Source organism: Calidris pugnax, unplaced genomic scaffold (genome assembly GCF_001431845.1).
Source record: "Calidris pugnax isolate Ruff unplaced genomic scaffold, ASM143184v1 scaffold147, whole genome shotgun sequence".
Taxonomy (NCBI): domain Eukaryota; kingdom Metazoa; phylum Chordata; class Aves; order Charadriiformes; family Scolopacidae; genus Calidris; species Calidris pugnax.
Genome location: NW_015092359.1, coordinates 5,179,041 through 5,190,747, shown reverse-complemented (window position 1 = coordinate 5,190,747; position 11,707 = coordinate 5,179,041). Strand labels below are relative to the sequence as shown.

At 54.9% G+C, this 11,707-nt stretch overlaps 1 protein-coding gene across 1 annotated transcript in view; it reads right to left on the bottom strand.

Moving 5' to 3' along the window:
* Nucleotides 1–4,536: 4,536 nt before the first annotated feature.
* Nucleotides 4,537–11,707, bottom strand: part of CFAP61 (cilia and flagella associated protein 61) — a 131,393-nt gene continuing 124,222 nt past the window's right edge. The window contains exon 27 of the mRNA XM_014962466.1: nt 4,537–5,272. Coding sequence (XP_014817952.1) covers nt 5,253–5,272 — 20 coding nt within the window. The 3' untranslated portion in view covers nt 4,537–5,252. The remainder of the gene's footprint in view (nt 5,273–11,707) is intronic.

Genomic DNA, 11,707 nt, shown 5'->3' with positions numbered 1-11,707 from the left:
TTCTGTGAAGAGCAATCAAAATGGTGGGTGCCGGGGTGGTGGCCGGGTGGGCTCGCTGGTGTTGGAGCCGCTGGGCCAGCGTCGCGCTGCTGCCAGGGTCACTGTGGGGCTGGTTCCAGTGGGGTGGGGAGGCTCGTGTTGGCCAAGGGACACCACGGTGTCACCGGGGAGGGTTTTGTCTCCCACAGAAGGTGTGTAACCAGCAACTTGGGTTCCTGCTCAGCAAAACTTGTCAGTGTTGATGCCACGGAATCACAGAGTCACATGGGGTTGGAAGGGACCTCTGGAGATCATCTAGACCAACCCCCTGCCAGAGCAGGTCCACCCAGAGCAGGTTGCACAGGTGGGTTTGAATGTCTCCAGGTGGGTTTAAATGTCTCCAGAGAAGGAGACTCCACCACCTCCCTGGGCAGCCTCTCCCAGGGCTCTGGTTCCTCCTCATGTTTAGGTGGAACTTCTTATGGTCAAGTTTGTGCCCATCTCCTCTTGTCCTGTCCCTGGGCACCACTGAAAAAAGACCATCCCCATCCTCATGACACCCTCCCTTTAAGTATTTATAAGCATTGATCAGATCCCCCCTCATTCTTCTCTTCTCCAGACTGACAAGACCCAAGTCCCTCAGCCTCTCCTCGTAAGAGACATGCTCCAGGCCCCTCATCATCTTTGTAGCCCACACCATGACTGACCCAAGGGCAGCCTGCACATTCACACCTGGCATTCACCTGATGGTATTCTTAATTTAGGGGGGGCCTAAAACCTCAGTGGTGCTGTTTGCAACCCCCGGCTCCCAGCCATGCCCAAGGGCGGGAACCTCCCGCTGCCCCCAGCCCTTCCCGCTGCACGGGGCAAAATAAGAGGATTTTTGTATTATTTTTTTTTTTTTAACCTCATCTTCTAAAGAATATCAAAGTGAGTTGCAGAACTGTGTTCCAACTAAAGGTTTTGCACTTTTGTCACCATTCATAAGGGCAGGACACCTGAGAGAGATGGGTAGAAGCTGTTAAAGTGTCAGCCCGGGTGTCGCGGGCGCCTTCCCCCAGCCCCGGCCCGGGGGGGAGCTCGTCCCACACGGGCAGCTCGGCCCCGCACACGCTGAGAGCACACCTCAGCTACAGACGGGGCCTGCTGGCCAAAAAACACCTCTCCTTACTCACCCCATGGCTACAGGGAGGCTATTATTGTGTCCCAGTCCCCACCACGAAGAGACCTTTGCCGTTGAGCGCTGGGAGCGCTGCCGCCAGAGGGGCTTCTCCAGGAGAGACCCCTCTCTCAGGAGCCGTCACCACAGCGCTCGGGTGCCCAGGGCACGGGTGGCCCCGAGGAATAGTTTTCAAAGCAGCCATCCTTCAACTGAGTGTGGAAGTGGCTGCTCTGGAGAGAACTCCCAGTGCAGAGCTCCTGGTCCAGCATTCCCAGTGCAGAGCTCCTGGCTCACCATTCCCAGTGCAGAGCTCCTGGTCCAGCATTCCCAGTGCAGAGCTCCTGGCTCACCATTCCCAGTGCAGAGCTCCTGGTCCAGCATTCCCAGTGCAGCACTCCTGGTCCAGCATTCCTAGTGCAGAGCTCCTGGCTCACCATTCCCAGTGCAGAGCTCCTGGCTCACCATTCCCAGTGCAGAGCTCCTGGTCCAGCATTCCCAGTGCAGCACTCCTGGTCCACCATTCCCAGTGCAGCACTCCTGGCTCACCATTCCCAGTGCAGAGCTCCTGGTCCAGCATTCCCAGTGCAGCGCTCCTGGCTCACCATTCCCAGTGCAGAGCCCCTGGCTCACCATTCCCAGTGCAGCGCTCCTGGTCCAGCATTCCCAGTGCAGAGCTCCTGGCTCACCATTCCCAGTGCAGAGCTCTTGGTTCACCATTCCCAGTGCAGAGCTCCTGGTCCAGCATTCCCAGTGCACGGCCATTAAAACCAGTATGTTTCTAATGGTGATTTTCTACTCTATGGAACATTACTTAAGAAAATGGGGTGTGCGTGTGTCCGTGTGTGTGCACTCTCAGTCACAGCTCCGTGAGGAACGCCGGGGGATGATCTGGCAGTGGGAAAAGACACTTGGAAACGCCTGTCCCTTTGCTGGTAAGAGTTGTTCTCTCTCTTAACTTACTTTCAGGTGCGTCGGTCAGAAATGGAGATTTGACCCAAATGGCTCCAGGCAAAGCAATTTGCAGAAATCACTTTACAGGCTAATTAGGCACCCGGCTTCCACCCATCCCTGGTGAGGAGGATCCCTGTCCCAGGCGCTGGAGCTCCGTGGGCAGCCAGGACCCTCTGCAGCAGCAGAGGATGGGGCAGTCGTGGGAGAGGTGGGGGGGTCACACCGGGGTGGGGGGGTCACACCAGCACCGTCCCCAGCACTGGTTGGGTGTGGCTCACCATTCCCAGTGCAGAGCTCCTGGTCCAGCATTCCCAGTGCAGCGCTCCTGGCTCACCATTCCCAGTGCAGAGCCCCTGGCTCACCATTCCCAGTGCAGCGCTCCTGGTCCAGCATTCCCAGTGCAGAGCTCCTGGCTCACCATTCCCAGTGCAGAGCTCTTGGTTCACCATTCCCAGTGCAGAGCTCCTGGTCCAGCATTCCCAGTGCACGGCCATTAAAACCAGTATGTTTCTAATGGTGATTTTCTACTCTATGGAACATTACTTAAGAAAATGGGGTGTGCGTGTGTCCGTGTGTGTGCACTCTCAGTCACAGCTCCGTGAGGAACGCCGGGGGATGATCTGGCAGTGGGAAAAGACACTTGGAAACGCCTGTCCCTTTGCTGGTAAGAGTTGTTCTCTCTCTTAACTTACTTTCAGGTGCGTCGGTCAGAAATGGAGATTTGACCCAAATGGCTCCAGGCAAAGCAATTTGCAGAAATCACTTTACAGGCTAATTAGGCACCCGGCTTCCACCCATCCCTGGTGAGGAGGATCCCTGTCCCAGGCGCTGGAGCTCCGTGGGCAGCCAGGACCCTCTGCAGCAGCAGAGGATGGGGCAGTCGTGGGAGAGGTGGGGGGGTCACACCGGGGTGGGGGGGTCACACCAGCACCGTCCCCAGCACTGGTTGGGTGAGGGACGTTCCCCTGGCCCTGGGTCCTGCTGCACCACGTCCCCCCCAGCATCACGCTGGGTAATTTACTGGGCATTAATTATACCCTCCAGTTCAATTGGTATCATTATTGGAGCCCACACATTACAGCGCCCCCCTGGGGACGGGCATTTATACAAAGGTGCGACCCCCCCCCACCCCGTCAGCAGGTGGGCACAGGGCAGGCGTGGGGCTGATCACCCCCCCAGCCCCACACGGGGCTCTGGGCACAGGGCAGGCGTGGGGCTGATCACCCCCCCAGCCCCACACGGGGCTCTGGGCACAGGGCTCCCCAGACCAGCCCCCCACTGGCCCACGGGAGGTGCCCAGCCCCACAGCCGGGGGGCACGGAGGGGGTCCCCGCACCCGGGGTTGGGGGGGGGGCTCAGCCAGCCAGGAGGGATGTGGCCAGCGCTGGGAGAGCCATGCTGGATATAGTGTATGTATATCTATGATATAGTATATATTCTAGGTATTAAATATACATTGATGTGTGTATATCACATTAGATTATAATCAGCATAACATATGTGACCTATGATCTATGTGCTATATAACATATGGAATGTGATACATATTATATACGCATACACATATACACAATATAATACACTGTGTATTGTTCACACCTTAATATTTCATAATATTAATATTCGGTTTATATTTATTACTTTTATCAAAATATGGATGATAAACTCTAGATATACTATATATTACCCATACGTTATATACATATATATACACATAAATGCACATACCTAGTATATATTTTATGTCCACATGACTATATAAGCTATAATATTGTATGCATATGCATTATATATATGTACGCATATTATATGCAGTACACTTTAAAAATTTACATACGACAATTACAGTTATATAAATATATAATACCATATATATCGTCAGCAACGTATGAATAATAGATTTTATAATGAATATATCATAGAATGCATTATATTGTGTGTTGCATATTGCATATATAATACACATCACAATATTCAATGCACTACATAAAATACAGTATCTAATACTATAGATCATGCCTAACATGTATGTATAATATGTTGTGTATGCATACATATGTGCACCTAGTCATAAGCCTATATATGTGTGTAGAAATATACACACCCAACAGTGCACTATATAATGCCTGCTCTGTACTCTGTAATATACAAATTATGGCTACAAAGCTAAGAAAAATTTTATAAGACAATATTATTTCATCCCATGAGTACTGATAATGTATCAGTAGTGACAGATAATGCTCTATAACCTTATGTATATAATGTCTTATAATATGCATTATATAATAGCAAGATATAATTTATAATATACATACTATATATTATATTCTAGAATATTTCTTATATATATTATATTCTAGAATATTTCTTATATAATATACATTGATAAAGTATGACATATTGTGTGCAATATATTATGTACTGTACTACATATTATGAACTATACTTATATGGATAATCTATATGAAATATAGGGATATAAAAGGAATGGACTGTTTATATATATATTTATGTAGACTTATAATTTATTACATGTAATAAAGTCTATATATTGTGGGTGTAACTAAAAATAAAAGGTTCCATCTCACGCAGGTGTATGGCATTCCCCTCACTTTTCCTCTTTGATCTTTTACTGCAATACATGTAATTTACATATGAAAACCCAGTGAAATTAGCAAATAAAATGATAACTTTGGTCCTTATTCTGATAAATAAAAAAAAACCCCAACATTCTGAACTGAAACTGAAGGGTGTCATTTACCCACACCCCCCCAGCCGTTAGGGCAGCGAACCCCATCAGGACCTGGGGTGTCACCGTCCCCGTGCTCTGCTTTAAAACACCTTCTGTAAACCAGCTTCCCCACCCCATCAGAAAAGGTTAAAAAAGATTAAGTTTGCCTAAAAACTACCGTTTGTCTAAAACTCAGGCCCGTGGAGCGCAGCAGACAAGGCAGGAACCGGCCGGGCTTTCCGCTCCCTCGGCTTCAAAGCTGCTGGGTTTATTTTTATTTAAAAAATAGTGACCCTTTCCCAAAAGCAGCAGGTGATCTAACAGGTGGACGGCTCTTAAAACCAACGTCCAAGTTACCGTGCAGGAAAGGTGTCTTCCAAGAAGTGTCCCCGTGCTGGTTGCCCCCCGGCCGGTGCAGGGCCACCGATGTCACTCTGTCCCCACCGCTCCTGAGGGTAACGAAAAAAATCAGAAACTGGGCTCAGAATATCGGTTGTGTCTTTGCTTGATGCAATAAGATTATAAAAAAAAAAAAAAAAAAAAAAAGCCTGGGGGGGTGTCCTGCCCTGGAGCCTTTCTCTGTAGGACAGCCCTGCCAAACCACGGCCACGCTTGGTGTGTCCATCAAACGCTTCCACGAGGCAGACCTTTGTTACGCGGGCTGTAAACTAAATTTAATTAAAACCACTTAAAGCCGTAATGAGGCTTTTCGTCCGCATGGAAGGGTTTGAGGTGTTCGAATGCAACGTGCCAAATGCAGGCAGCCGTGCACCCTGCCCCGTCCCGCACGTCCCTGGCCCTACCAGGTGGCTGCAGGAGCCCCCACGGCCCAAAACGCCCGCCAGGACCCAGCACCCAGGCAGGTGGGCGATGGAACAGCAGGCACTGCGGCCCCATGGCACCCCACGGCACCCCGCATCACCCCACGGCACCCCAGCACCACCCCAGGGTGCCCTGCATCACCTCACGGCACCCCATGGCACCCCAGCACCACCCCAGGGTGCCCTGCATCATCTCACGGCACCCCATGGCACCCCACAGCACCACGGCAGGGTGCCCTGCATCACCTCACAGCACCCCATGGCACACCAGCACCACCCCAGGGTGCCCTGCATCACCTCCCATCACTCCACAGCACCCCAGCACCCCTCCAGGGTGCCCTGCATTACCTCACAGCACCCCATGGCACCCCAGCACCACCCCAGGGTGCCCTGCATCATCTCATGGCACCCCATGGCACCCCAGCACCACCCCAGGGTGCCCTGCATCATCTCACGGCACCCCATGGCACCCCATGGCGCACCCCAGCACCACCCTAGGGTGCCCTGCATCACCTCACATCACCCCACAGAACCTCACGGCACTCCACAGCACCCCACGGCACCCCAGCACCACCCCAGGGTGCCCTGCATCACCTCACGGCACCCCATGGCACCCCAGCACCACCCCAGGGTGCCCTGCATCACCTCACGGCACCCCACGGCACCCCAGCACCACCCCAGGGTGCCCTGCATCACCTCACGGCACCCCATGGCACCCCAGCACCACCCCACAGTGCCCTGCATCACCTCCCATCACTCCACATCACCCCAGCACCACCCCAGGGTGCCCTGCATCACCTCCCATCACTCCACAGCACCCCAGCACCCCTCCAGGGTGCCCTGCATCATCTCACATCACTCCACAGCACCCCATGGCGCACCCCAGCACCCCATGGCACCCCAGGTTGCCCTGCATCACCTCATGGCACCCCATGGCACCCCAGCACCACCCCAGGGTGCCCTGCATCATCTCACATCACTCCACAGCACCCCATGGCGCACCCCAGCACCACCCCAGGGTGCCCTGCATCATCTCACATCACTCCACAGCACCCCATGGCGCACCCCAGCACCACCCCAGGGTGCCCTGCATCATCTCACATCACTCCACAGCACCCCATGGCGCACCCCAGCACCACCCCAGGGTGCCCTGCATCATCTCACATCACTCCACAGCACCCCATGGCGCACCCCAGCACCACCCCAGGGTGCCCTGCATCATCTCACATCACTCCACAGCACCCCATGGCGCACCCCAGCACCACCCCAGGGTGCCCTGCATCATCTCACGGCACCCCATGGCACCCCATGGCGCACCCCAGCACCACCCTAGGGTGCCCTGCATCCCCTCACATCACTCCACAGAACCTCATGGCACTCCACAGCACCCCACGGCACCCCAGCACCACCCCAGGGTGCCCTGCATCCCCTCACATCACTCCACAGAACCTCATGGCACCCCAGCACCACCCTAGGGTGCCCTGCATCCCCTCACATCACTCCACAGAACCTCATGGCACCCCAGCACCACCCTAGGGTGCCCTGCATCCCCTCACATCACTCCACAGAACCTCATGGCACCCCAGCACCACCCTAGGGTGCCCTGCATCCCCTCACATCACTCCACAGAACCTCATGGCACCCCAGCACCACCCTAGGGTGCCCTGCATCCCCTCACATCACTCCACAGAACCTCATGGCACCCCAGCACCACCCTAGGGTGCCCTGCATCCCCTCACATCACTCCACAGAACCTCATGGCGCTCCACAGCACCCCACGGCACCCTAGCACCACCCCAGGGTGCTCTGCATCACCTCATGGCACCCCACAGCACCCCATGGCACCCCAGCACCACTCCAGAGTGCCCTGCATCACCTCACATCACCCCAGCACCACTCCAGGGTGCCCTGCATCACCTCCCATCACCCCACAGAACCTCACGTCCCCCCACAGCACCATGTGCTCCTCTGGGGACGGAGGGGCAGAAATGCCTGTGGCGCCACGAACCGTTTTTCCCCCAACAGCTCAGTAAAAAGGGACCCGGGTTTTATCCAGGTTTGCGTGGGGAAGTGGCCTCAAATGCAAAGCAAAAGCCCTGGCCCATTTCTGGGCTTGCCCCAGCCCCTGGGCCATCTCCCAAGAAACACCCCTCCATAGGGCCAGGCAGCCCCCTGCCCCACGGCCTGCCCCCCAAGCCCCCGGGCTGTGCCTGGCTGTGTTTCCCAGTGGCTCCGACGGCTGCACCTCCTGTAGGGGTGGCTGTGAGTAACCCCGGTGTCGATACCAAAACTGCTCCAAAAAATTACCCTGGAGCAGCGGCAGCGCAGGGACTGTTCCTCTGCTGGTGGGAAGAGCTTTTCCCAGCTGCCTTGGAGCTCCCTGGGAGCTGGGAAGGCAGCACTGGTGTTCCAGCCGCATTTTTCAGGACCCTGAAGGTTCCCCGTGATTAATCTCCCTGGCTCCTTTCCGTTTGCAAACAATCCCTACGAGCCCACGTGTTGGGCCCCTCGTGCTCTCTGAGGGGAGGAAGGCTCCAGCGGGTCCCCAACACCTCTGCCCAGGGGCAGGGGGAGGCAGCCCCCGCTCCCCGACCGCCCCCTGAGAACCTGCGTGTGGGGCAGGACCGGCATTGCCCCGTGGTTCCCTAAGGCGGGTGGGTGGCGAGACCATGGCACCCACGTGGGGACACCCCTGTCCCCAGAAGATGCTGCCAGCAGCACCGGTCGAGCCCCGGTTCCAGCCCCCATCAATCCACTCTCAGCACATCCCCCCCCCCGGCTAAAAGTGGCCTTGAGGGTCTTGGAGGCAGAGAAGACCCAGGGCGAAGTCCCATGGCGCGGTGGGATTGGGCAGGAGAGGAGCAGCTCCAGGCTGGGACAAGTTGGGGAAGGGGTGGGGACAGATCCCTCCCCAAAATATTGCCCAAAGGAGGCTTGCCATGAGCTTTGTGACCCACGGGGGTGGGGGGATGCCCCTCGACGCCAGGGTGGCAAGGGAGGTGAAACGGTGACGCAGATTGCTCCCCACAAAACCCCTCGGGCAGTCGGTGCCCCACGCGCCCAAAGACCTTCTCCGAAGCTCTGCAGCCCACGAAGGGAGGGATGGGGCCCAGCGGCTCGCTCTGCCCAGGCGATGCCAAAAACCATTCCCCTGTTTCACAGGATGTTTGTGAACAGTTCACAAAGTACTCCAGTTCCAACCTCCCCTTGCTCCTCCCCGAAACAGGAGCCTCCACGAACCACGCGCTTCCCACCGCCACGTATGTTCTGGCCAGCAGAAGATGCAAAAGCCTGGGCTACCTTGGCAGTTCCCAACAAACCTGGGAAATCCTTCCCACCCCACAAGACTGACTCCCACTGGAACAGGCACCAATTCCCTTGGCTGTTGGGAAAGCCATACCAAGAGGAAGCCCTTGGTTTGTGTGCCCTGTCGGTGCCACTGCCCGAGAGCAGAGATTGCAGCAGGGAGGCTGCCGTGAAGATGTGGATGGTGCAGAGGACACAGGTCTGGAAGTGATGTCCCAAGGCCCGAGGGGCAAACTCCCCCTCGGGAAGGAGCTCCTGCTCGGGATGAGCCGAGAGACCAACCTTGCCCTCCCCACAGGGAGCTGCGACACACCGGGGTGTGACAACCCCGTGGCCGGGGCTTTCCGAGGCCAGGGAAGCCGGGAAAAGCTAAACCACACTTCTCGCCAGGCATGTTTTGCTGCCTGCACCCCCGAGGGTGCTGAGGCCACGTTCTCTTTTTTTGGGTGTATCAATTTACAGCTAAACCCACAGCTTGGCCTAGACCTGAAGTCAGTCCTGGCGGAAGGGAGTCGGTTTTCCAGGAATCAAGGCAGCTGGAGCGGATTGGCTCCGGTGCTTTTTAGCCTGACCGAACGAGAAGAACTTAAAAAAAAAATATCTTTCTCTACAAGGATTTTTTTCTCTAGAAGCTTTGCTGTAGCAGAAAATATTCAGACATTTCCTGGGAAGCGCCACAAAGTCACCTGCCTCTCCCACAGCCACGGCTCGGGCAAGAGCCTTCAGGTGGGTGAAGGTGGCAGGAACCTCCCAGGGAGCAAAAGCCTCAATGACGACGTTATTGTCCCCAAGAAGGAGAGTGGCAAAACACCCCTCACCCAGCCTGTACCACGCGGGCAGGTGAGGAGGTGGTTGCCCAGCAGCTCTGTGTGCCACGAGGCTGGCTCCGTGGCTTCTCCTCCTCCTTCATCCCGCTACCCAGAGATGGTAAGGCTGCCCTGCCACACCTGCCAGAGGGCTTGCAGCCATCCCACATGCATCTTCCCCGTTTACGCTGACGCTATTGTTGCTAAAAAAACTTAAGAAAGTACTTTTTGACTAAACCCCCACGCCCTGGAGCACCCCAGGTCCGTCAGGGCTGATGACCATTAACTACTGCTGGTAAAAACGGTGCCAGGAGCAGGCAGGGCCCACACCGAGCCCTGCAGCGGGCGACGGGACGCACCAGCACCACCTCCACACCTTCTTCTCCCAGCACTACCCCTCTGGAGTTTTTTTCCACCCGTTGGTGTCTCCCCCTGTTCCCGAGGGGAGCCTGGTTGGCCAAAAACTTGTCGCTAGGGAAGGGTGCTGCAGAGAAACCCCCACCACGGGGCAGAGTGGGATGGGGCAGGATGAGGCTCTAGCCCCAAAATCAGGCAGGCGACGGCTCGTCAAAGCGGGGTGCCTCTGGAGTTTTTTTCCACCCGTTGGTGTCTCCCCCTGTTCCCGAGGGGAGCCTGGTTGGCCAAAAACTTGTCGCTAGGGAAGGGTGCTGCAGAGAAACCCCCACCACGGGGCAGAGTGGGATGGGGCAGGATGAGGCTCTAGCCCCAAAATCAGGCAGGTGACAGCTCGGCAAAGCGGGGTGCAGCTTTTCTACAGAGCCCCTTAACCCCACACCAAGGGAAAGCCACCCAAGCCAACAGCACATCCTCCCCCAGGCACGGACTTCTCTACGTTTTCCACGTCTCCTCTGAAGGTGCACCCCCTTCTCACCTTTTCCCTCCGACACTTTCAGGGGGACAATCCCCGGCAGCTCCTCCCAAGGGCCAGGATCAGAGCATGGGGACGGTCTGTGCCTGGTGACAGCCACCAGCCTGTGCCCATGGCGTGGGGGGCAGCAGCCCCGGTGCACCCCTCGGCACGGCAGGGCACCCTTCACCCTGCTCTTCCCCCCCCCTCCTCCCCCCACCCCACTTTAATTCCTTTTTAATTAATCTCATCAAAAGGTGCGGAGCAGGCTGGCGCCCACCGGGGCACCCTGCCAGCTGAAGTCCAGAGCCTGGCCATAGCCCCTCACCCCCCCCCCAGCCCCCCCAAGCAGTCCCCAGGGCCAGCCCAGGCAGGGAGAAGCAGAGGCAGCTAAGGGGGGCAAAGGCTTGAATTTGAAAATATTTTATTTGAATAGTAAATAATTATACAGTTGAAACAGTTCTATCGAAGCACTCTATAAATAGCTAACAGTTAAGAAAATAATGTGTGTAGAAAAAGAGATTGCATCTAAAAGTAAGAGCTGTCGGTTGCACAGGATAAAATGGTTAAGATCATGTGTTTTTCTAGGTATAAAAGTTAAAACCTTTTTAGCAGATCCCTTCAGAAAAAAAGATCTTCTAAAACGCACAGTGAAATGGCAGGCGGGGGGGACAAAAAGCGCATTAGAATATTTGCGATCAAATAATATCAATCTTCATAATTAATATAAATAAATAACGAATAAATAACATAATTACTCAAACCAACATATACAGATAGTCAACTCAGGAGCTACCTCGGGCAGGGCAAAAACGAACAAAACCGGGCAGTTGGCATGTCACAGTTAAGGCAGTTTCTACAGCATTTTCTGGAGACCATCAACAGCAGAGTCAAGGCATTTGTGGCTACACTAAAGGAAATTCTCGTTTCTCCTCAAGCGGTTTGATCTGTTCACGTTTATAAAAACCGAAAGGAAGGAACCCAAAATTAAAAATAAATTTAAAAAAAAATAAAAAAAGAAAAAGAAAAAAAAGAGACCCCGGAAAGGTTAAATGTAAAGCCAGATTCCAGCAGTTCACAAGC